The following is a 23,888-nucleotide window of genomic DNA, read 5'->3' as shown; positions in this document are numbered from 1 at the left end:
TCATTAGTCACTCCCTCATCTTCTTCTCAATTTGTCTTTTGCTACCCCAGCCCTAGAGATCCCACTGTCTTTTCCCTATTCTCTTCTCCATACCCTCAGAACCTACTTACCATTCCACATTTGAGTGTTGCATATACCATGGAGGTATCTATCTCCAACGATTTCTGAATGAGCTTGTTGGTGCATAGTATGTAATTTTTATTGATTTTCCTTAGAATTGCGTTATTGCTCGATGGTGTCATGCATGGGAAAATGCCTTTTTTTGTGAGAACGTCCTGTCTCAAATGAAGTTCCACGTGTAAGAAAATGAGTCACTAGAATCCCAAATCTAGTAAGAGAGTATGTGGAGAACTAATGCTTCTCCTATGGCAGTGTTTTCATATGGTGAGGTGAAACTGTCATCTAGTGGTCATAATAGGTGTTCATAGAATCGTAGAATCATAGAATGGTTTGGGTTAGAAGGGACTTTAAAGATCATCTAGTTCCAACTCCCTGCCATGGGCAGGGACACCTTTCTACTAGACCAGGTTGCTCAAAGCCGCATCCAATCTGGCCTTGAACACTGCCAGGGAGGGGGCAGCCACAGCTTCTCTGGGCAACCTGCTCTACTGTCTCACTACCCTCACAGGAAAGAATTTCTTCCTCATATCTAATCTCAATCTCCCCTCTTTTAGTTTAAAACCATTCCTCCTCATTGTGTCACTCCATGCCCTTGTAAAAAGACCCTCTCCTGCTTTCCCATAGGCCCCCTTCAGGTACTGGAAGGTGCTATAAGGTCTCCCCGGAGCCTTCTCTTCTCCAGGCTGAACAGCCCCAACTCTCTCAGCCTGTCTTCATAGCAGAGGTGCTCCAGCCCTCTGATCATCTTCGTGGCGTCCTCTGGACTCGTTCCAACAGCTCCATGTCCTTCTTATGTTGGAGGCCCCCGAGCTGAACGCCACTCCAGGTGGCTGCATTACCATTTTCATTTGGATATAGCCAGAATGTTTCTTATTCCCAGGATGTATCACCTGAAAATACTAAGCTAAAAATATATATATATCTCTCTATCTGAGAGGCTTTGAGGTGAAGGGAAAAACCCTCGAATCTTTGATAAAGAATAAACAAATTTCTAACTTTTTGCAGCAGGGCTGTGAATTCCCTTTTTTCTCTCACTCCCACAATTTACCATAGTGACATATCTGTGTCACTTCTGCCTTACTGAACAGCTGTGGGAGGCTGAAGATCAAGATAACTGAAGCTAAAATAGGGCATCAAAAGAACTTTTCCTGTTAGGTATCCTACTGCAATCATTTTACAGGTCAGCCTCAATTTCAAATTTCCCCTTAGAAATAGTACCAACACTTCACCCTAACTCATCCTGGAAGGTTTTGTTACAGCATCAGTGCAATGCCAGTGTTTTCATTTGGACAAGCACAGGCTGTAAGGGAGGATAGCCTTCAGCCTAAAGGTGAAGGTCTTCTGTTGTGCATTGACTTCAGCAAGTTGTAGTAAACCTGCAGGGATGTATCAAGAAACGGGCACCATGAATGGGCACAGCCTCGCGCTTCTAGATCTTTGAGTACAGCCCTCTTTATAGAAAAGCTACTCTGCAGCAAGTGTATTGATAACTGCTAGAAGAGAGCTGACTGTGCATCTCCTCACGATGGACTTGTTAATGGATTAGTGTCTTGCATCTGACTGATTGGTAAAGCTAATACTAACAGCTAGACAATAATGGCTGAAGTTCAGCAAATAAATGTGAAAAACAGCGTGACTGGTACACGGTGTAACAAGAATATGCTCTTACAAAGAGGAAAACTGGCAAAGTGCAGTGTTATGAGTTTGATGACTCAGGCTGGAATATTGCTGCACAGCATTAGCACCTGCGTCTGGTATCTGTGATGCTGGGGACAGAAGCAGGTGTGATTCTCGTTTTTTTTCGTGGAGCGATTCATGTGGGCTGATCAGTGAGGAAGCTTTTATGCAAGCAGTATCTCCTGGAGCAAATTGGCTAATATAAGTCATAATACTTAGCAAACAAACTTCCCATCTAGCTCAATTTGCAGATTCTATGTATTTTGTATTTTCACAAGGTGTTGGAGCCCCAGTTTTGGGTTAGGATCCCTTTATTCAAGGTGCTTGCAAACGCAGAACCTCAAGAGAGCACCTGCCTTGTAATGCCTACAGTATATATCGAGGGGCAGCGCTGACAGAGGCAGATGATGGGGACCATAAGGGAATTACAAGACCATCTGATCTGTGTAATTAGCAGTAATTCCAGTATGCCCACACCCTAAAAAATGTCATTTTATTGAACAAGTGTCATTGTAGAAGTTAAGCAAACTCATTGAAGTAAAATAATGAGGTACCTTTCTGGATGTGTAGGCAATTTCCTAACTGAGGAGTGTCCCATCCAAGGTAAATGACAAACAACACAAGGTGAATTCTTTCTAAACTTAACACATGGTCAAAGATAGCTGGCATCTTCAGTCCATCAGAGAGAAATGATTTCTCAATAGTGAATGCAAGCAAGAACAGATTAGGCTATGGAAGCCTTTTTTACATATTCACTACCAAAATACATTCAGTAGTGAAAAATCTTTTCTCAGTATTTTCTGTGAATAGGTTTTGGTCTGATTGTGTAGCTTCTTTCTATGCAAATGTATTTTTTGAGCTTTCTTTCTAGTTATGACTAAATGCATTGCACACTTTTCTTTCCCTACTAGTTAAATATGAACGAGTTTTTACTCTGCTTGTAAAGATTTTAGAATTTTTAAAATTTCTTTTAAGAAATGTTTTTTGAAAAATATTTCTTTAGCATTCCCTTGCCAATACACTCATTCTCTAGATTAGCATAAGGAAATACACTCATTCTCTAGATTTGTATGAGGAAGTCCCTGCCATAGCTAGAGGTAGGTGGCTATGTCAATGCTCATGTGAAAGTTATCCAGCTCTAATTGAAAACTTCAATTTTTATTGCCAGTAGGATGAAAATAGAAGATGAAGATACTGAAGTCATTTTAATTCATAACTGGAAGTAAGCTGGGCAGAACAACAGAGCAGTCACACACTGAACCAGAAGGTCCATGACAGACAGCAGGATTACAAACTAGACTGTAAGTAGTAAGCCACAAATATGAGTAGGTGATACTGGTAGGAGAATGTAGTTTTAAATCCCGAAACCTGTTGGGATGCAGAGACAGGGTAATATCTGAAACACCACACTTTATAATAATAAAATAATCTCTTTTCATAATCTCTTGTTAGGAAAGCTGTTTGAAGCAGTTAAGTGATGATATAATGACCTTTCTGCTAAAATTTTCAATTTGATGAAACCTTACGTGTTGCTGTAATGCTTGGCTTTGTTCCCATGCAATAATTTCTGGTTAGAGAGGCGCAAGAATAGATGTATGCACAGAAGCTATGTTCAGTCTCAGGATTTGTAGTGCATCCTTTTTTTAGTACTGCCAGTGCCATCTTAAAGAACGGGCCCTTAGTCTGGAGGTGGCCTGCTGCACGTCAGTGAGCAGCTGCTCTGTGGGTGCACAAGAGCACAGAATCTGCTGGCTTGCTGTGCATGAGAGCTCGGTGCTCAGGACTCTCAATAGTCATAAGATAACCATGATTATTAATGAGAGCAGGAGTGGCAGTTGTATACTGTCAAGAAACTGGAATGTGTGTATGAAGATAAAATATAGCAGTAAAGGTGGGATATACAAATTTAGCAAAATTAAATGTTGCAGCAAGAGATAGCATTGGTAAATGTGGTTAAAGCCAAAGCATTTCTGTATGGGAGGCGCTCAAAAGCTGCTGACTTTCTTCCTGTGACTCTGCAACATGCTGGGGTGTTTAGAGGGCAGGCTTGCCTGACCGCTGAGAAACAGTCAACACAGCGTTTTTGCATGGAGGATGACTGCAGCACCAAAGCAGCACATTGCAAAGAGAAGCAGCAAGTACCCTGAGGGAGAAAGAGGAGCGCAGGAAGGGACTTTCTGCTCTAGACTTTCTGCTCTGCTAGCAACCACGAGCATAGCTGTGTATGTGTGTATACATAAGACTATTAACTCGTATTATTTATCACAGTCACAAACTAAAATCCTGTTTTCTGCCCATAGCAGGCCTGAATGTGGAACAAAGTAGAGGACAAAGGAAATAATCACCCATTTAGCAACTTAGCAATGTCCGGGTCTGGAACATACATGATTTAGTCCAGTGTAACAGGTCTGTAACGGATCACAAAACCCTACAGCTAAGCAGCAGGTTAGCAGGTATTGTACTTCTGTAAATAGAATACATTACATATAAACTGGAAAGAATCTACCTTCAAGAGCTGCTGTCTCATGGGATGAAGACCACTTTATGAACACTGAACAACATAAATGACTTTCCAGTCCACGGAAAAAAAGTCTAAGAAGTGATGGCACTCTGAGTGGGAAGAAAGAACATTGGACAGTATTACACCTATTTTAAGTGGGGAATTTCAGAGTGCCATGGTCTAGTTGACATGGTGGTGTCAGGGCAACGGTTGGACTCGATGATCCCAGAGGTCTCTTCCAACCTGGTTGATTCTGTGATTCTGTGATTCTGTGATTCTGTGAACTGACTGGCTCGCTTCCTTCGGAAGTCACTGGAAACTGAGGTTCCTTTAAAATTTGTTTGTAGCTGATTGATATTCAGCTTTGATCCCTTCCATTCTAAAATGACATACAGAAATGGAGAAGAGCAATACTTGCACACAGAGAGGACCTGGACAAAAGTGGCTCCTAGCTGCTGGAGTGAGAATAGATAACCAATTGTATCGGTTTACGTGAGTAGTACATGTAGGAACTGCAATCAATTTAGAAGTCTGTTTTCCAAGCACTGGGTCATAGCCCTCGGGAGGCTATCGCAAAAGAAAGCTCTAGCAATGTGTGGCAAAGACATTTCTACAGTCTAAAGGTTCTTCTGATCCTACCATCAGACTAAGTACCCAGTCAGTCTTTTAAAATATTGAAGTAAGAGGTAGTACACAGAAGTTTACAAATGGATTTCTTTACTCTTACTGTAAAGCCAGTTCATACTTTAGCTAGTAAGGCATCAATCCAAAAGGTTTAAGAACTGATAGTATATAGAGGACAATTTATTTGCCTTATTCCCAAAGGATATTTTGGGAAGGTGAGAAGAAGTCACCTCAACGTGAGACATATTAAGATATATAAGCTAATTTATGTACAGAAAAGTGACCTTGCAAGTCTGTTTAAAAGAATATCAATGAAACATCTAGACATATGAATGAAAAAAATCTTCAGTTGTGGTAGTTAAAATAAATATGACTAGAATTAGCAAGCATTTTATCTTTTTTTTTGTACATTATTGCACAATTATAGAATATATATTTGATCTTATTTTGTTTTGTGAAATATTTGATGTTTGTTTCTGTTAAAAGTAGCTTACTGGATTTGAGTAACATAATTATTTTACAGTATCTTAATGCCAATACTCTTAAGAAAGAGAGGAATACCATATCTTCAGAGAATCTTGTGGAAAAGTAACCATAACAATAATCTGAAATACATAATGAACACATTTAGTGGAAATACTGAATATGAACGTAACAAGTAAATTAATCATGCTAGTGAAGTCTCTTTCTTAGTGGATGACCTTCTGAATTCATCACTTGTTTCCATTTTCAGAACTGGGGGATGAAAGGTCTTCCCTGCCAGTATCTTCTGCCATTTGAGCTGTTCTGTGATGATCAGTACTCAATCCACTATGTTAGTAATTTGTGAGTTGTTAGAAAAAAGTGGCTGTTGATTGAAGAGTGTTTTATTTTAGTTCAGACATAACACTCCTCTCATCTCCCAAACATGTGCAACATAGTGTCAAGTGCATCAAAGTAATGCCGAGAAGTGACTGACAAGACTAGGATCTCCAAGGCAAGAACAGCAAAGGGAAGACTGATCACAACTGCTTTTCCAGGAAAAACTATGGCATGAGGTCAGTCACATTTTCCCGAGGAACAGCAGGAAACCTGTTTCCTTTCCCGAGGAAGAAGGCAAAACAGGGAAAAAAAAGAACTATACAGACTGATCAGCAAGCACAGGAGTTTGAACAGACCTAGTGAGCTATGTTTCCCCAAAATCTGAAGAAATCCTCTGAGAAGTTTCTTTCTATAACCGGTCTTTTATAAAGTGTCTCTCTCCCTTGCCAGTGTTGTTGAATCATTCATGTTGCTGGCGACAGTCCTTGTGGAAGATTCTGCCCCACTGTCAGATCAGACACTGAGTTGTAAATTACGTTTTCCTTCTGCACATAAGTAGTATAAGGTTCCACTTCCATTGTGTCATCCTAGCAAAACAAAACCAAAAACTGTAAATACAAGGAGTAGTTTAGTTTGGCAAGGCTCTGCAAGTCTTTTGTCTGGACTGAAGAATGTAACTGGGAAATAGTGCTCCCATCTTTATTCCTCTTCTACTCAAGAAAAAACCCTCTGTTGCTTTTCTAACAAAGAACATGTATTGCTGTTTCTGTCAAAGATTTGGAGGGTAAAGCTGAGGTATTGGTTCACCTGCCTCCTGTTCGTCCCCTTCTACCCCACTCATTTTGGCCTGAAAAATAATTGTATTAGGGTCTAATTCTCTAGAAAGAGCAAATAACATGTTAGAGTCTTGATCATGGTTGATTCCTCCATCAGTCTACAATTTCAGTCTACAGACACGCTGATGAAAGTTGCATGATGTGACAGCAAGAACACCGGTACTTAACCCATTATTTTACATTAATGCAACTGCGTCTGTCAGCAACAACTGGGAGGCTGGGCAACAGAACAGGAGGAATAATAATAACTAGAATTGACTAAGTCTTTTCAGAAATCAAAATTGAAGCACCTTTTTAAGTTGATGACAGAATATGAGCCTAGTGTCTACTGAAGGTGCACAGATATTCACAATATAGATGTAACACATCTTGCCTGTGTAGAAATGCTGTTGTTTATATTTGGTAGCAGAGAACAGAAACACAGAGCTGATGAATGAAATTGCTCAGCTACACAGGAAGCTTGTAACAGCATAAGGAATCCAAGAATACCTCCCAGCTTGCAGCTCAGCACTCCTTCCATTGTTTTATAAAATGTTTTGTCTTGAGTATGGTTGGTTCTTTGATTGTGGATTGACCATACAAGATAAAGAGTAGCCTTCAAAACTTGCACATTATCATTCTGGACACCAAGAGGGATATTCTTTTCTTCCCTGTGTCTGTTAATTTTGTTGTTTAATCCTCTTGTTTACTAATAGCTGTCTTAATATTCCCCAACCCATGATATTGCCTCCCTTCCTGAGTACTGTTTGTACAGCAGTTGTGGTCAGTGTATCTGATATGACCAGGGAGATGTGGTGGGACTCACTCCTTGCAAAGATAAATGATGGCAGTTGCTCAGACTTTGCTGTTGGAACATGCCTCTAATTTTTACTCCAAGTCAGAATTACGGTGATGATAGGCTTTGTTTGGTACTGAGATACAGCTAAGAACAAACATGTAAGACACAGCAGCACCTGCTGAAAGCACGGAGTAAAAATCTAATGGTTTCCCTTTACCTACCCTGTTTTCAAGGCTACCACAAGATCCCTGATTTGGTGCTAGTCTAATTTGTATCATTCTCCTTACCTGTGGGGAATGTGTAGGAGCAGTTTCAGGAGGTTTGGTTTTGTAGAACAGTCTGTGAAAAAGAAAACAATTATTAAAGCAAATTCCTTCCTCAGTCCTAGGTTTGGCTAGATCACAGCCTGGTTTCTTTGATCACCAGCTTACGAAACATTTCTTTGTCTTGTCATCAAGAGTAAAGCCAAAAAGCCTTCTTATGTCTCTCTCTCCTTGGGTTTTGATCCTGAAATTATGGCACCCTGACTTTCTTTTGAGGTCTTTTCTCATGTTTGTGGGAGCTTAAGGACAAAGTGGAAGCAGAAGATTAAAAGCGAAGTCCTCTGGAAGGATGTATGATTTGTGGTTAGTGAAATTGTATCAAACTAATTCTTCACCTCTGAGGGAGAAGGTTTGGGAGAAATACAGTTTTGGAATAGGAGAAGGAGGGAACATAGCTGAGGTTTTCAGTACAGGTGCTAATTCAGCCTTTCTCTGCACAAATGGTTTCCGTAGTTTTCCCTTGGAACTGCTTTTTTCTCCACAGTGAATCCCGAAAGGGCTAGAGTCCAGTTTCACCCAGGGGGCTTTTTCATAAATACAGATACAGTCTGCTGTCCTGTCTGTTAGTATGGCAGGATAGCACTGGTTGGGTCCTCTGGCACTTGACAGAACTGATTAGGAATCAGAACCAACCCCTGGATCTAAACAAGAGAGACACTGACAGACTATCACAGTATCTGAATAACAGCTTTACGCTCCCAGTTTCCTATTAGAATGAAGAGCTCCCCTTTAGTGTAGAAGGCAATGCAATGAGTATCCTCTGCCAGTTTCTGCCCGTTTATATTTTACTCAGGTGCATTATTCAGTGAAGATGTGTGCAATGCACAGTGATTGCTGTACAGAAATATTTGATGTAGCTAATTCAGTTATTCATAGCAGCACAGACTGACAGGATCATACGATTTCAAGACACAAACAGTACTTAAAGATTTCTTCTAGCACTAGACAATCTTTCCTTAGCAGCCTATCATACATACCTGTGGAGCTTAAAATAGTAAATGACAGCCATGAGGGTGATAATGCCCAGGAAACAAAGAATGATGGACAAATACAGGATAAAGCCGTTGTTCTCTAAACACAAAGAGTTAGTCTTAGTTATATCTTCTTACTGCTCAGTTTCTTTATTATTTCAGTACAAGATTAAAGCTGCCTTAGCACGTGTGCACATTTTCAGCATGCTTATAAAATAAATACAATCCCCTTGAGACGAAGGGAAAGTTAGTAATGAAACTTGTTGGAGAAACACAACTGAAGTCTGTGTCAGAGACAAAAGCAGATCCCACAAACCCCACAGTGGACACCCATGATATTTTTTCACTAAGTCATACATGAGCTTCTCTCAAGGACTCAGCATATCTCAGTACTGCAACCCATGTGTAGTTTTCAAAAGCACCAAAAAAGCAAAAGCCAGAAACCAAATGTCATACACTGTCAGACATTCACAACTCGGAATGAAGTGATTTATATGTTTCTGCTGGCCATGCAAGAGTCAGTTCTCTTTCTCTCTCTTGCCATGATCTGAGCAAGAGACTTTACATTTGCATCTAAAACAATTTTGCTGATGTTCTGCTTCCAAGTGATTATTTTAACACTGAGATCATGACTGCTTTGTCTCTGTTTCCAACAACATTTCCACTACGAAAAGAATACTACCAGACTTCCTAGAAGGAACAAGAGTGTGCACAGGAGGCTAACCAGGATTTTGAATGCTGAATGCACAAAGGGAAACTTACTTGAGGGATGACAGGCTATGGACCTGCTCTGGTTCCCAGCTGGGTGGGACACAATGCAGGTTGTATTAGTCACGTTGGTGCTGTATGCTGTGAACTTGCTGAGAACAGTCACTGTCCCGTTGTCATGGCCTTCTTCCTTGGGGGTGGAGTTGTTCTCCAGGACCCATGAGATCTGAGCAGCCGGCTTCCCTGCCGCTGCCTCGCACACGGGGTTCCCGTGGTCATCACAGTACAGGGTCAGCCTGGGGGGCACTGCAAAGCATCAGGAAGGGGAGATACGTGGAGTTAGTTTGCCACAGCTGGGAAAGAGTGTTCTCGTTCTCTACTCAAAGTGAAAAGAGGAGAATAAGGTTGGAGGTGCCATCCCATTACAGCGACATGGACCAAAGTCATGGGAGACAAAGATCATGCCTCTCTTTTCCTTTTGGTCAACTCTCCCACATTCAGGTGAGTTACCACAGCCATGTACCATTAGAGGAGGCATCCCTGGACGTTGCGGTTGGGAATTATACCGAATACAGGGCCGAATTATACTTTTGTCCTAAGCAGCCATCATACATGTAGTTTAAAATGTATATCTGAATGCCAGCATAAGAGGAAATGGGCCCGTTCCTACTGTCTGGATAAGAATATCCCATGTTTGATAGAATATCTCAGCACTTGGAAGCGTTACTCTCACATGCTTTAGTTCTCTTAAATTAGTGTATTAATGATTGATTCTACAGGATAACCAGGTGCATACGCAGAATACTCTTTTAGTATACTGGAAATTGCTTCACACCTGTTGTTTCTAACTGAACAATGGAAAAGGGGGCAGCAGAAGGGAGAACAGTTTCGGGAAATAAGGAGAAGGGAGACATGGAGCTACTATAAATGAAATGCGTGACAGTTTATCCCAGCAAGAAAGGTCCTATTCTTCCTGCACAATTCCCCCAGTGCATGGGGAGAGGAGCTTTGTAAGTCCAGGCCCCGACATGGTCCTTTGGAGAACCGTCAGATGGGGAAGGAGTCCCTTACCCAGCACGGTCAGGTCGTACGTCTCGTCAAAATTCCCTTCTGTTCCTGCTACTTCGCAGGTGTAACTTCCCTCATGGGCTATTCCCACTCGCCGTATCTCAAGGGCAGGATCCCGATCTGGTCTGAATTTCCAGTTCATGCTGTCACTGCAGTTTGTTCTGTCGGTCTTGTTCTTATCAGCCCTGTATCCCAAGGCGCAGGGGCCTCCAACCTTGGGGCTTATTTTCCATGTTACCATAGTTATATTTGATTTTGGAGGGCAGGTGAGCACAGAGCTGTTACCTACTGTCGCTGACACTCTGTTGTTCCCTGAAGGAGAGAAAGAAGGAGAAGGACATGTGAGAAGGTGCCCAGGAATGTCACTCATAGCTTTGGAGTTCTGGTGTGTGCTTCACAGAGAAACGTCTGCACTGTTACACGCCAGGGCAAGGCATTGTCTGTGCTCATCTGCAAATTGTCTGTCATATTGTATTACATCTGTGGATAATGGAGCCCGTGGCCTATCACAGCCTACCTTTTCAATACTATCAACAAATTTCCCACTGGGGCTCATCTTAGTGGATAAGACGGATGATACTGGAAGGAGACCCCACTCCTGCCCATTGTCGTCAGGAGTTCAGCGTCTAAATAGGGTGTTTCTATGGGCAAATCCTCCAGTGGGTTGCCACTTACAGGCTGAAGTGATAGAAATTTGACTATTGCATTTGGCCACGACAATGACTTTTCTCTGGAACTGTTGCTACCAATGAAGTAAACAACTTTTACTTCTGCATTTATACAAAATCCAGCACTGTGGGCAAAGGCCTTGTCTACACCTCTTAGACATGACTGCAATGTAAACAACAATGGTGGAGCTTTGTGTATGAGGAAAGGTTTTTGCCTTATGTCTCAGGAGTGTCTTTTTGTTTTCTGAATCTTTGTGAACATATACATTCACACTATGAGTGTACACAATGTGTACATATGCATTCACACTGTGACTGTATGGTTTTTTTACTGCAGCGGTCCCTGTAGGACATGAATGTAAGTCTTACCCATCTTTGTGCCAGGCATGCAGCTACAAAGGTGTAACATATGCCCATATCCCTGTGCCTCTTGCTTGCGAGGCTAAGATTGCAGAGGAACTTTATTCAGGTGATGTATGTCAACTGTGTTGACTCTCTAATAGTGAGCATGTCTTGGCCTTGAATTATGTTTTACATTTGCTTGGAAACACATTCTATTTTATTTTTATTCTTTCTATGACACTGACTCTTCTGTTCATGATCCATGAACTATGTACTTGAAGCTAAACGTCTGTATGGAAAAGCTTGGACCTAGTCCTCTTGTCCTTTTTGGAAGTTATCACATTGGCCATTGAAGGGCGGAGAGCCAGACCACTATTACGGCTCCTCTGTGTTCTGTGTTTCTTCAAGACAAGTTACACCCTCAGGATTGTCTTTAATTTTTTTTTTTTTGGTTATGGATCCCTGAATTTCTTCTTAGCCAAGAAACTAATGTGCCTGGGTTTTCTTTTTCCGCAGGCTTTCAGGACTGATTCTCTTTTGCACATATTGAACAAGTCACACTTGCTCTCTTTATATTGACCAGATTTGGGACCTCTGTGTCTTCAGCTGACACGCCCAAGGTGTCAAGTTGCTAACCCCCAAGATTCATTTCACTATTTCCTTGACCGTTAAAGCCTCTCCACATGATGCCACGTTTGGGATAGTCGATTCTTTTTCTTTATTTCAACTAGTCACCTTGGGATCTTTTCCTTAATATAAGTATTCTGTGAGGGTTGTTGTTCGCAGTAAAGTTACATGTGGGCAAGCACTCAGATGAAAGAAAGGTTACCTGTAACTGTTCTTCAAGATGAGTTGCTTATATGTGCATTAGTGTTGCCTACACTTACATATGCAGCCCACCCTCCCCTTTGTGAGGCACTTTTGGGACAGAGAGAAAACAAGAGTCTGAGGCACAGGTTGTAAACCTGTGTGAAGAGTAGGTGAGGGAATGGGACTTTTGTGTCCTTTGGGTCCTGCTGAAATTAAAAGCAAACAGCCCCCCAAATCCACAAAGTATGTGTATGTACAAATAACTACCTGAAGAAGACCTGTTATGGATAAATAACCTTTCTCTTTCAAAATCTTCTAGGTGCAACAATTAATGAGTTAATTGGAATAATACCCATAGCTGTAGTCCAAACCAGCCCCCATTTACCACTTCACTCATTTTCTCTTTTAACAGGTGACCATTAAACTTTGGGACTGTAAACGACTGATCTCTGAGTGCTCTGTGCCTCTGGTGGAACGACAAGTTGCTCTTTCCTTGGGCTGAGTAATGGTTTTAGTGGCATTCTAAGAGAGCTGTGTGTGATGAGAAAAATCACAATGCTACTTCCAAACCATGCATTAATCTGGAAGGACAACAAAAGTTAACCAACCTGACTTGTACTGACAAATAAATTTTTCATAAATTATTCCAAAAATGTTAAACCCCTCCCCGAATCTTTCAAGCATATATGCTAACGAGGCAATTGAAAGTTCAGCTGGAATATGCAAGGAATTAGAAGACCTAAGTTTTGCATGATTGATGAAATCTTTGTCAAAGTCTTCCTCAGAGGTATCAGGGTTGACTTTGTTGTGTTTCTCTATCCCCTACCCAGAGCTGGAATTCTATTGCCTCCGCTGACTGGTGCAATGTGAAGCCCAGTTCCTGAACATTCATAACGTTACAAGAAATAGTCTTAATGAGCATCAACTTCAAAGTATTAGTCAAATCATTACTATTAGCCTCTTTGAGGAAAACTACAGTTGCTTTTACGTTAATAATATTGCCTGAAATCTCATTATCTTCTGAAATCTAGGTGAATGGACCATTCCAGCTCAACCACTTTTCCTTCTGTTTAACTGTGTCCTTGGGAAAAGATTTCTAACTTGCAAAATGAACACAGTTCACTGCATTTTAACTACGTACAGGTTCTTTTAAAGGTTTTTGCCTTTTCATTTTGAGGATTAAGTATCCTTTGGGTGAAGACATTTCCAAACCCAGACCTAGCTCCTGCAGATTGATAAGAGATACAGCTGCAATATTGCCCCACACTACACCACACAGTGCTGTAATGTATTAGTCACTGTTATACTGCTGTATAACATGGAGGTCAGAGTGTAATTCTGAGAAATTTATTTTTTGCTTAGCTTCCTGCTGCTCAATACTGCCAGGATTCAATGATTAATGTTTCCAAGCAAGGCTGAAAAAGAGAAGTGCTATCTATTCACACCATTTTCTGACACACAAAGTACCTACCAGCCCCAGAAATGCTTGTTTCCTTACTTCAGTTGTCAACAGTGTTCTGTGATATATTATTACAGTGGAAGTGTTTTTAAATGACAAGTTTTTTCTGCTTGATGGCCTTTCAAGAAAATGTGAGGTGTGTGTTTTAAACTCAGATGATTTTACCAGGAGAGGAACGGAAAGAAGCCTTTTGTCTCATGATGGTTTCTGGACGTGAGTTCTATGAATGTCTCTGAAATTGGAGAACAAAGTGTTTCCTCTCCCATTTTAACACTGCCAAGATCCTCGGAGCTCCGAGTCATATCATCAGTATGGCTGACCTCATCTGCAAATGACTAAGCAAACCTAAGCATTCAAACAGCCTCTGTGTTGGGGCTGGGGTTTCTTTGGATAATGTTTGCAAATGTTGCGCAGGAATGACAATGTTGTGCATGTTTAACCGTGTACACTTTTATTTACATATCAAAGCAGCATCCTTTTACTTGTCTTTCAACTCTGCTTCTCCTAAGCAGCCTATTGCAATGTGCCAGTTCCCCAACATAACGGCTCGCGTGCTTCAAGACTGTAAAGAAAGAGGGAGTGAAAGTGGTGCTTTCTGCTGTGCCTTTCTGTCATGTTCTCTGCTGAATGAATCAGGTACCATTCACTTCAAATGATAAGCCACATCAGTCAGCTTAAAATCTGCTGAATCATGTTTAAGTACAATTTTAGCTTTAAAATAATTTTGTAGAAGGATTCTGAATTACCCTGTATCTTGTTATTAATTTAGAAGGCTTTTAGCAAGTCAGGAGTTTTTCCCCAGATAGTAGATTAATTAGTAAAAAATCTTCTTGTTTATCCTATCCTTACATACGCCTTCCTACTATTGTAAAGAGGCCTTATAAACGCAATAAAATTAAACTGCTTTCACTTTACTGCCCTCTTTCATTGCTAGAGCGCAGGTAAGTGGTATTAGTGTAAATATGAATTGTGTACTTTCTTCCTTGCTTTGCTTCTTTTCTTATGGATGCTGCTAGAAACATGATCTTTAGACTTCATTTACAGAAGAATGTGTATGCCAAAAATCCTGAAAAGTTTGGTTAATTTCTATTTCTGAAATGACTTTGAAGACTTCCTTTTAAGGTGGAATAGGGAATATGTTTTTGTCTCTGTAGAACAGACATATATTATTAGGAGGAGGTTTTATCCCATATTATGACCCTGTTAGCCTGTTAGCATTCTCCCAAGAACTATCTGAAACTCTGTCTGTCTGTCTTTGAGTTGAAGGCAGAGAAAGAAGAAAAATGGTAAGTGAGCAAGGCGTAACTGCAGAGCCTGCAGCTACTTTGGTCTTCTTCCAGTTCAATATGGTATGGAAGCATGTTGTGTTGGCAGAGTGCTGTGGATACCTACTAAACTGACTCCCCAAACCAGTGTAGCCAGGCTGATAGTTCTGCTGGGCAGAACTCGTTAGTCCTGCTTGTCAGCCATGTGGATAGTTACAGTGCTACCATTTCTATAGATGCTCACTCACGTTATCACGTGGTGCAGACATCTTCCAGCACGCTTGCTATTCTCCCAAGAAAGCATATGCAAGAAGAGAGCTCTGCTTCGTTTTACCACGGAGCATAGTACCAAGTTCAGATCATTTAAGGTTTTGAACTGTGTGAGCTAAAATCTTGTCACTCACAAGCAAAATAGGACTGCGCCTGGGTAATACTTGTTGAGAAGCTTCCAAATCATAAAGACTAGTGTCAGCTGTTTTCATAACAGTTTCTGATGAAAAGAGGATTTGCCTGTTTTGGCCTTATTTCAATCTAAAATGTAGTCTAATGAGATGTCAAGACTTGCATTTTTTTACCTGCTCTCTGTGCCTTTACAGAACAGGTTCTTTCCCCCAGTCCTCTCTTCTACTCCACCAGCTTTCGGTGACTTGTCAGGCTGCACAGATTCCACATGATCTCTTCTGAGCTTCTTTTCCCATCATTTCCATAACTTCTTGTGGGTCTGCTCCAACCAAGCCCTTTGCCAGGGTCTTCCCATCTGCTTTCTTTGCCCCCCTTATGCTGCCTGCCCCAGCCTGCATTCTTGGGTATGTGCTCAGCAGCTCTGAGGGAAGACACAATCTCCCCTTCCCTCCAGGAATTTCACTAAACCTAAAGGCTGTGTATCTGCTCTGCAGAAGAACTAAACAAACAAAAGTATTCCACTCTTTTAAAGAGGGAAGACACAGTGCTGCAAGTGTTTTAATTCAGACGTATCACTCCACCACTTTATTCTGGACTGGTGCTTTCATACTGTAAATTGGCTAAACGTCAGTTGCTGAAGTTTCCTCTGTGACAGCCGACTGGTTTATGACCAATGCATTAGGGCATATATGCCATACACATCAGCATTTATCTATTCAAATGAAAGCTTGGAAACAAGCCAGTACATTGCACTGCTCTACTTCTCTCAAGGTGAAATCCCACGTTACGGCTGCGCTGAACTGATGGCTTGCTGGAGCTCAAAAAGGGGGTTACCAGTGCAGCAAAGGTCTCACTATCTGCGGGTCTGCAGAGAACAAGAAATGTGAAGAGGTGTGAGCTATCAAGCTCATCTCAGTGCAGTGATAACCGAGGGACGATAATGAAATGTCAGTACTGTTAACTATTTCATTGCGCACAAGAGAGATGAAATGAAGGATCGTATATCTACACATGTATTGTAACTAACTTCTCATTTTCAGTCTTATTCTTCACAAATGAGTGGAATCTGGAAAAGAGCAATCATTTTTTCTGTTAGCCAGAAGGAGCAGACCTCTGGAGCCCAGGAGTACGTGCTGTCTGTCACATTGATGTAGAAAGTAGGCGAGTCAGGTTCCGGGAGTTCTGTACAGCTCGAAGCTAAACCATCCTATTTGGGTTGTGGATGCAAATCCATCATGAGCAGATTTCACTTTGGAGACTCATCTGACAGATGGGTAGGGTAGGAAGCCTTTAGACTGAGGTCCTCCAGTTTGGTTCCAGCCTCTGAAGTTCATCTAATTATAGCAATGATATTATGCCCTCCCTCGTTGTCTTCCCTTGACTGTTGAAGAAGATTTAAAGCCATGTCTGAGGAGGTTCTCAAGCTCTGTTCCAGTGCATTGATAGCACATTCCAGTGCACTGACCGATTCCACTTTTATGTTTGAAAATGGACATATCCTCTCTCAGGAAAAAACACACTCAGTTGAGGAGTTTGTATTTGTGTTTCAAAAAACGTGCTGGTTACTGTTGTCAAGCTGAGATTACTGTAATTGCAAAATATTGGGGAAAGGCTTCGTTCTGTTTTTTTTTTTAATGTGGCTTATGTAGTGTGTTTGACAGCTCTTGTGGATAACTTGTTGCACCAGTTCCTTTGCAGTATCATTTATTTAGTCATTTCTTCTCTTTCTCAGAGTCTTTCTCACAGTAAAAGGAGGAAGAAATATTTTTTAAAACAGGATCATTTTATTGTGAAGCCACTAAAATTTTCAGGGGAGTCATTACAAAATCAGAGACAGCTACACAGCTTGAAAGTGCTTTTGATCGCTTTCGAATAGGAAAGATTTCCAGCCTATGTTATTCTTTATAGCAGGTTTTAACCCACAGTAGAACTTTTTCTTGCCCCCAAAGTGACTCAAGTTCCATGACAGCCTCTTCACAAATTTAGCTGTTAAAGAGTTTTTCACACTGTAAAGAGACTGCTCTGCTTTCTTAGACATAATCCTATTGTGTCTTTATTTCTTGCAGTAACAATCTACCATGGTGTTTTGGTGCATCTCCCCCCTACACTGCAGATTGTGATATATTAAACTTAGAGGTATAGTGAACTGAAACAATGATCATACCACAAGCAAATGACTAACAGTATCTTGGAATGAATATATTGTATGAGTCATAGCAAGTCATAATCAAAAAGGCAGTACCGGATGCTTGGAAGAAGACAGACACAACAGGCTGATCTCTGCATCTGTTTTCCCCTTCTACTGCCACAGAGTGCCTGTGACACTCAGCAAGGCTTGTCTGGAATGAAGTGAAAGATGAACAAATCTTTCAAGAAACTTCAAGAAAGATGTTGAGGTGTTGGAGCGAGTCCAGAGGAGGGCGACCAAGCTGGTGAAGGGTCTGGAGGGTCTGAGCTACAAGGAACGGCTGAGGGAGCTGGGGGTGTTTAGCCTGGAGAAGAGGAGGCTCAGAGGTGACCTTATTGCAGTCTACAACTACCTGAAGGGAGGTTGGAGTGAAGTGGGAGTTGGCCTCTTCTCCCAGGCAACTAGTGATAGGACAAGAGGACACAGCCTCAAGCTTCGCCAGGGGAGGTTCAGATTGGACATTAGGAAGCATTTCTTTTCAGAAAGGGTCGTTAGACATTGGAAGGGGCTGCCCAGGGAGGTGGTGGAGTCACCATCTCTGGATGTGTTTAAGAGAAGACTGGACATGGCACTTAGTGCCATGGTCTAGTTGCCGTGGTGGTGTCAGGGCAATGGTTGGACTCGATGATCCCAGAGGTCTCTTCCAACCTGGTTGATTCTGTGATTCTGTGAAATAGAAGTGCTTTGTACTAGGGTGGGGATTGCTAAAGTACTGGCAGAGTTTTATACATGGTAGCTTTGTGACTCTGAAAATGTAGCCACAACAGCACAGGACAGATTGCAGGCTGAATACCAGCCCTGTGTGTCGGGTGAGCAGGAAGCATTAGACTAATTTTCATGATAGAAATACATGAACTGGCTGGCCTGAGCTGATATGGCTCTGTTTTTTGAAGCTGCGATCACAGCTTTTTCAGTGTAGACATATCTTTAAAAGGACACAATAAGAGACTTACACCTTTATTGTTAGTTTCCTACTCACACTCTTTTATCCATACTCGTCATTATTCCTTGAAAAGATCTCCTGTTCCCATTTCATTCTATTTAGGCTTTCTTTCTATCTTCAGAAATTCCTTTCTTTCTCATACTCAAATTCTTATTTTGTTCCCCTTTTCACACATTTCTCTTCTGCCACCATTACTGTGTATGAATCTCTTTCCTGCTGTCCCATACAAGCTGAAATAGCAACCATAAAACACAGCCAGAAAAATACACTTTGTCATTGTAAACTCTGGTTTTCCAGTATGAAGTGTCTGCAGCATGGCTGGATTTTTTTTTAGATTGCAAACTTTAATATTAGGAAGTGACTTTATCTGTTACAGAGAGGTGAGCGTACTGACAGAACTTAATAATGAACTCAAGCTTTCAGTCTTCACATTCAAGGTGGAATATACCTTTGCAGTTGCCAGTTCCTAATTTTTAATTTTTCTATGATCTTTTCATTTTCTTTAGCTTTCTCCAGTATCCTTTCAAGCAGTCATTCAAGACAGCTGGTTTTGAAGGGAAAGGAAAGATGTTAAAGCTCACCTAGTTAGAGGTGCAGTTTGATACAGTGTCCTCTTGAAAATCATAAATTAAGCTGAAGAACAGAGAGACAACTGGAGGGAAACATGATGGATGAAGAACTGGATTAAGGAGAGAAAGCAAAAGGCAGCGTTGAAAGGAGGTGTCAGGTTTAAGGTAGCTTGCTAATAATGTTTCTCAGCATACAATTTTTACGGTAATTCTGTTTAATGGTTTTACTAATGGCATTGGCATTTTTATCAGGAGTGTGTGAGGAAATTTGTTGAAAGCATGAAGAATGTCGCATTATTAATATAAAGAATGGAAATGTCACACAAAAAGAACCAGGTGACCTTGATGAGTAGAATGGTAGATATGTGCTGAAGTTCAGCAGCCTAAAATGTAATAACGATAAAAATAGGTAGTACAACAAATTTAGGCTGGAAATTAGAATACAGAATTTTGCCTCAGTCAGGATTAAAACCAGCCTTGCAATAAGGTGGGTCCTTTTTTTGGTGCTTAGATTGTTTATGAAAAGTGTTTCATAATACAATGCCTGCAAAAAAAGGCAATTTGATGCAGTGATGTACAGGTCCTTCCTGAGGTTTTGTTCCTACCCTCACGTAAATGGGCTATGTCTCAATATAAACACGACTTTGTAGAAAAAAGGATGGGTACACTTGTTTAATGAAGGAATTAGTTGGTGTTTAAATGACGTGTTAGAGCCATCCAGCTTGCCAAACAAACACCCTTGGCCAATTCCTCAGCTGATGATAAATCATCACTGAACTTAACAAGCTGTTGCATATTACATCAGTCTAGCTGTAAACTTTAAACTTGGGATAGCAACTTCTGTGTGCAAAGTAAGTAGATCTTCATCCTTGCAGAATGTGAGCTGGAATGGATGAGGGGAAAAGGGATTTACACTGGATGCCAAAGTGGCTTGGGTAGTTTTTCTTTCAGAGTAGCGCTGTGACACCGTGTGTAAGAAAGGCCCCCCACTTCTCAGTGTAGAAACAGATACAGAATGTTTTCTATTCTGTTCTGCATGCTGAACTTGGCCTTTTACTCTCTTCCTCGTGAGAAGAAGAATAAAATAAGTTGTACTCTTTATTTATGCTTAAGTGGCATTTTCCTGCTATTCTAAACAAAAATAGATCATTGACTGCAAACGGTAGGTTGTATGCACTCTTTTTCTTACTTTACCGAGAGCAGATATGGGGCTGCTGTGAAAACATGCTTATGACCTCTCTTTTATATGGTTAAAATCTCAGTAATACCTTGTTTAGTGCTTAGCTTTAGCATACTACTTTTTTCCTAGCTTTTTCTTACTCAATACAAAGATAAGGCAGCATAAGAAGATTCCCTACACTTGTTTCTTATGAATGATTGTACCACTAAATACAAAATATATCAGCTGTGAGTTTTAAGTAGCATGCACTTCTACAAGGGAATTACCAATTAAAGAAAAATCTTCTTTGTAGTCATGGAGTATGTGGTCAACTTGCAAGACTGAACTTCCACTTCCCGATTTCCATGGTTTTGAAACTAGACGCATTCAGACATTGCGTTTGGACCACAGCAAAGTAAAGCGTCAATGTCACGAGGACATGCTTTGAAGATAGTACTAGGGCAATTTAGATGTCTTCTGAGAATTTTTTTGCTTAATTTAATAGCACAGAATTCTATTTTAAGCCTTTGGGTAAGAAAAACAGGCTGTTTGGATTCAAGCGTTTTTAGGGTAAAAGAAGTCAGAATGATTCCAGCACATAGATCCAAAGAAGCAGCAAAGAAATAGTGAAATGAAGACAAATGTAAGTTTACCAGAATAGTTTTTTAGGTTATGATTTTTTGTATCTGGACTCAGATTCAATGGTAAACTAGAATAGGAGGCAACAGAGACAGGAGCACTGAAACACACTAGGACAGAGAGAGTAAGAAGGCAATAAAACACTAGGACACTAGTGAAAGAGAATTTATAAGTTATAGTAAGGAAAGAAACTAAATGAAAGCAGTAGCATTTAAGAAAGTTACGTATGCAAGTAAACTTGAACTCTAGCCAGGTCGCTTGGTAAATCTACACTTTTATTCACCTCATACACTCTAATTCCAGCACCGATGCAATGCCACTGAGTTCAATGTTTTACTACTGATAAAACTGAAATAACCATAGAGAATCATATCTCATTACTGACAATGTATTCCTTGCAGTTTCCTCTGAAGCACTTGGTCCTATCCGTTGTCACAGGATACTACTGCAGATGCAGGACTTACACAGTCCAACAACGCAAATGTTAATCTAATAAAAAGAGATTTGTTGCATGAGCCTCTCATGGAAGATCTTGCCCTCCCTTATCCCCTTTTCTTTGGAATATGTACACAGCCATGAGGTGTCCTGTCTGCTGAGTTAAACTAGAGAAGTCTTCAAAGTGTTACCGAAAATATTTTAATTTTGAGTCTTTTCCATTGCTACTACTATGAGGATTGCCGCGTAAGGACTGTTAGTACAGATCATGCATCAGCAGCTTCAGTAGCATATTATCCAACTCTACTTGGGGCCAGATCTAGATATGACAATCATGAAGTGACCTCAGCCTTGCTTCTGAGCTGCCCCTTCTGCTGTTATAAAACCTAACCAAACCACACAAAACAACATGCTAAGGAAATGTTAAGGAAAATGCTAATGCAGATAAAGCCTGGTTACACACAACAGTTTTTGCATGACCACATTTCATTCAGAGTAGCTTGCTCTAGTCTTCAGAAGGGGGAACATAGTTCCTTCTGAGCTTCATACAACACTAAAATTCTCTGGATAGAATACACACATTGGATCAGCTTGACACATTTAGCCTGTGTTCTCTGAAGAAAAAAACCTTGTCACTACATCTTGCTCAGAACAGCCACCCTAATATTGAAGGAAACAAGTTGAAGAGCAGTGTTAGCTAAAAAATTCCCATCAAATGTGGGCTGCTTTTTATTTGAGGGTGGGGGGAATGTTCAAGCATGAAATTAGATTTTACCTGAACATCTTTTTCTCTGTTGTTTGAAGGGGAATATCATTGATTCACCAAGACACCAAGAAGTTAAAATCCAATTACCTTTTGGGTGAAAAACAAAACTTTTTGGCATTGGATTTTTTTTTTATAAATTTCCAGCAAACTCCATTTTTAAAAAGAATTTTTGCCAGTAGGGTTCTCCTTTGTCTCCCCCATTTTCTTCAATATTTTGTGACGTGTCCATACTCCTTTAATTTTTGAGCAGCTGTATTAAAAAATGTAGACTGTCCCTGATGCTACCATAATCTGTCTGTATGACCCTGAGCAGGTTCCTCAGTATTCTTCTGAGCCAGTTCTTTACCTACAGAATAGGGACAGGTTTTTTACCTGCAGTGTGCGTGTTGTGAGGTTACTGATGCAAAGTTTAATAATGTTTGTGAAGTATTTCAAATTTTTTCCAATGGGTAGCACCAAGGTAACCGTTTTGGATCCCTCATTTGATCAGCCAAACACCTTATAGATGGGTGTTTCCTCACTGCCAACAATGACTCTGCATCCGTTTTGCCTTAAAATATCACCAAGGAGCCATTTTTATTTTCTGGCCAAGTGGGGTGGAATAACTCACGTCCATGCAGTTTAGTTCTACCTGTCCTTGATAGGAATGGGCACATGCATGTTTCATATTATTCACAGATGTCCCTAGTTTAATTTGGATCCCACAGAGCTATCTGCCTTCTCCCTCCATACACAGACAGTTTAGGTTTCTGGAACTGCTGCTCAAATCCCTAGTTCCATTACCAAGTCCGCGGATTGCTGCGTGGTTTTTGGAAGAGCACAAGCTCTAGAAACGCAAATGAACAGTATGTGGGAGACATTAACTGCCATAGCCAGACTATATTAAAACTAAGTCAATTACACTAAAAGACAGGGTTAGAAAGGCTTAGGAGTGCCTCTGTCTTTGGCACAAAAGCCTTTCCCACTCTTGATAGTGACCACGTCCATTAGCCTCAGAACGAAATTCCAGAAACTGGTCCCTACTGTCAGTGCATCAGTGATCTTCCACTACTCCTCAGAAAGACGCAAGAGATCCCTGCCCTATTTCAGCGTATCTGTAGCCTCTCTTCAGCTGAAACAACATGGCCAAAAGCTTCAAGTTCGCAAACACTTTCCTGGGCATATTTTTAATACGTCAAATGGATCAGTTTCTCAGATAATGTGGATTTAGAGGTCTGAGTAAAAAGACTATCTGTGACAAATGGTACATTCCCAGCTAAGGGTCACTAAATAAGTGCCTACATGGAAGTCACAGGGATAATGATTGGCAGCCTTGTGACCACTGAGAAGAGAAGAGCAGGAGTGGATATTGGGGAAGCATGTTTTAGTTGTGCTCTGCAATTTTTAGCAATTAAAGAAAGCCACAGCTTTTATGGAAATAAAATATCTGTGCACATTTCCCTTTCTTCCATCCCGACGGCTGATTGGTCCCAGTTAGACTCACCTACTGTTCTTGTGACCTTGGTGATGGTTAGCAGCACAAAAACACACACAATCTTCCCGGCAATCTTCATGTCGGCTCCTGCTTTCATGGCTCAGGCAACTCTGTCACTCCATCCATCCCGCCGCCAACCTAGCTGTGGTCATGGGGAGTATTTCTCGCCTGCCAGTGCCTCCGCAGCAGCCAGTGTCAGTGTTTTCTCTCCCCCTTTCCCACTCCTCTCCTCCAGCTCTGTGTGCTCCTGACCGACCGGCTCCTCAAGGCTGGAGAGGTTCCTCCTTCTGACTTTTCAGAGCACTAGGCTTCCTGTGCTGAGAGCCTAGGCGAACGCTGAGGAAACAGATTTAACAACGCTGC

The 23,888-nt window shown here is 41.0% G+C and overlaps 1 protein-coding gene across 1 annotated transcript; it reads right to left on the bottom strand.

Annotated features, from left to right (window-relative positions):
• Positions 1-6,186: 6,186 nt before the first annotated feature.
• On the bottom strand, positions 6,187-23,622 carry CD200R1 (CD200 receptor 1). Its single transcript, XM_068417497.1, has 6 exons — positions 23,535-23,622; positions 10,410-10,718; positions 9,393-9,644; positions 8,637-8,730; positions 7,624-7,675; positions 6,187-6,309 (listed from the first exon to the last, which is right to left on the bottom strand). Exons 1-6 carry the CDS (start codon positions 23,620-23,622, stop codon positions 6,187-6,189), a joined length of 918 nt encoding a protein of 305 aa, XP_068273598.1.
• Positions 23,623-23,888: the final 266 nt, after the last annotated feature.

Source organism: Nyctibius grandis, chromosome 23 (genome assembly GCF_013368605.1).
Source record: "Nyctibius grandis isolate bNycGra1 chromosome 23, bNycGra1.pri, whole genome shotgun sequence".
NCBI classification, from domain to species: Eukaryota; Metazoa; Chordata; class Aves; order Nyctibiiformes; family Nyctibiidae; genus Nyctibius; species Nyctibius grandis.
The sequence above is the reverse complement of the archived record's forward strand: the minus strand, read 5'-3'. Positions and strand labels throughout refer to the sequence as shown.

Bases quoted from the DNA above. Each gene is read 5' to 3' on its own strand.
- CD200R1 (XM_068417497.1), bottom strand. From the start codon at position 23,622: ATGAAAGCAGGAGCCGACATGAAGATTGCCGGGAAGATTGTGTGTGTT. The intron at 8,731-9,392 runs GTAAGTTTCCCT...CTTTGTGTTTAG, and splicing joins CATAGCCTGTCATCCCTCAA to AGAACAACGGCTTTATCCTG. The intron at 7,676-8,636 runs GTATGTATGATA...TCTTTTTCACAG, and splicing joins TACTATTTTAAGCTCCACAG to ACTGTTCTACAAAACCAAAC.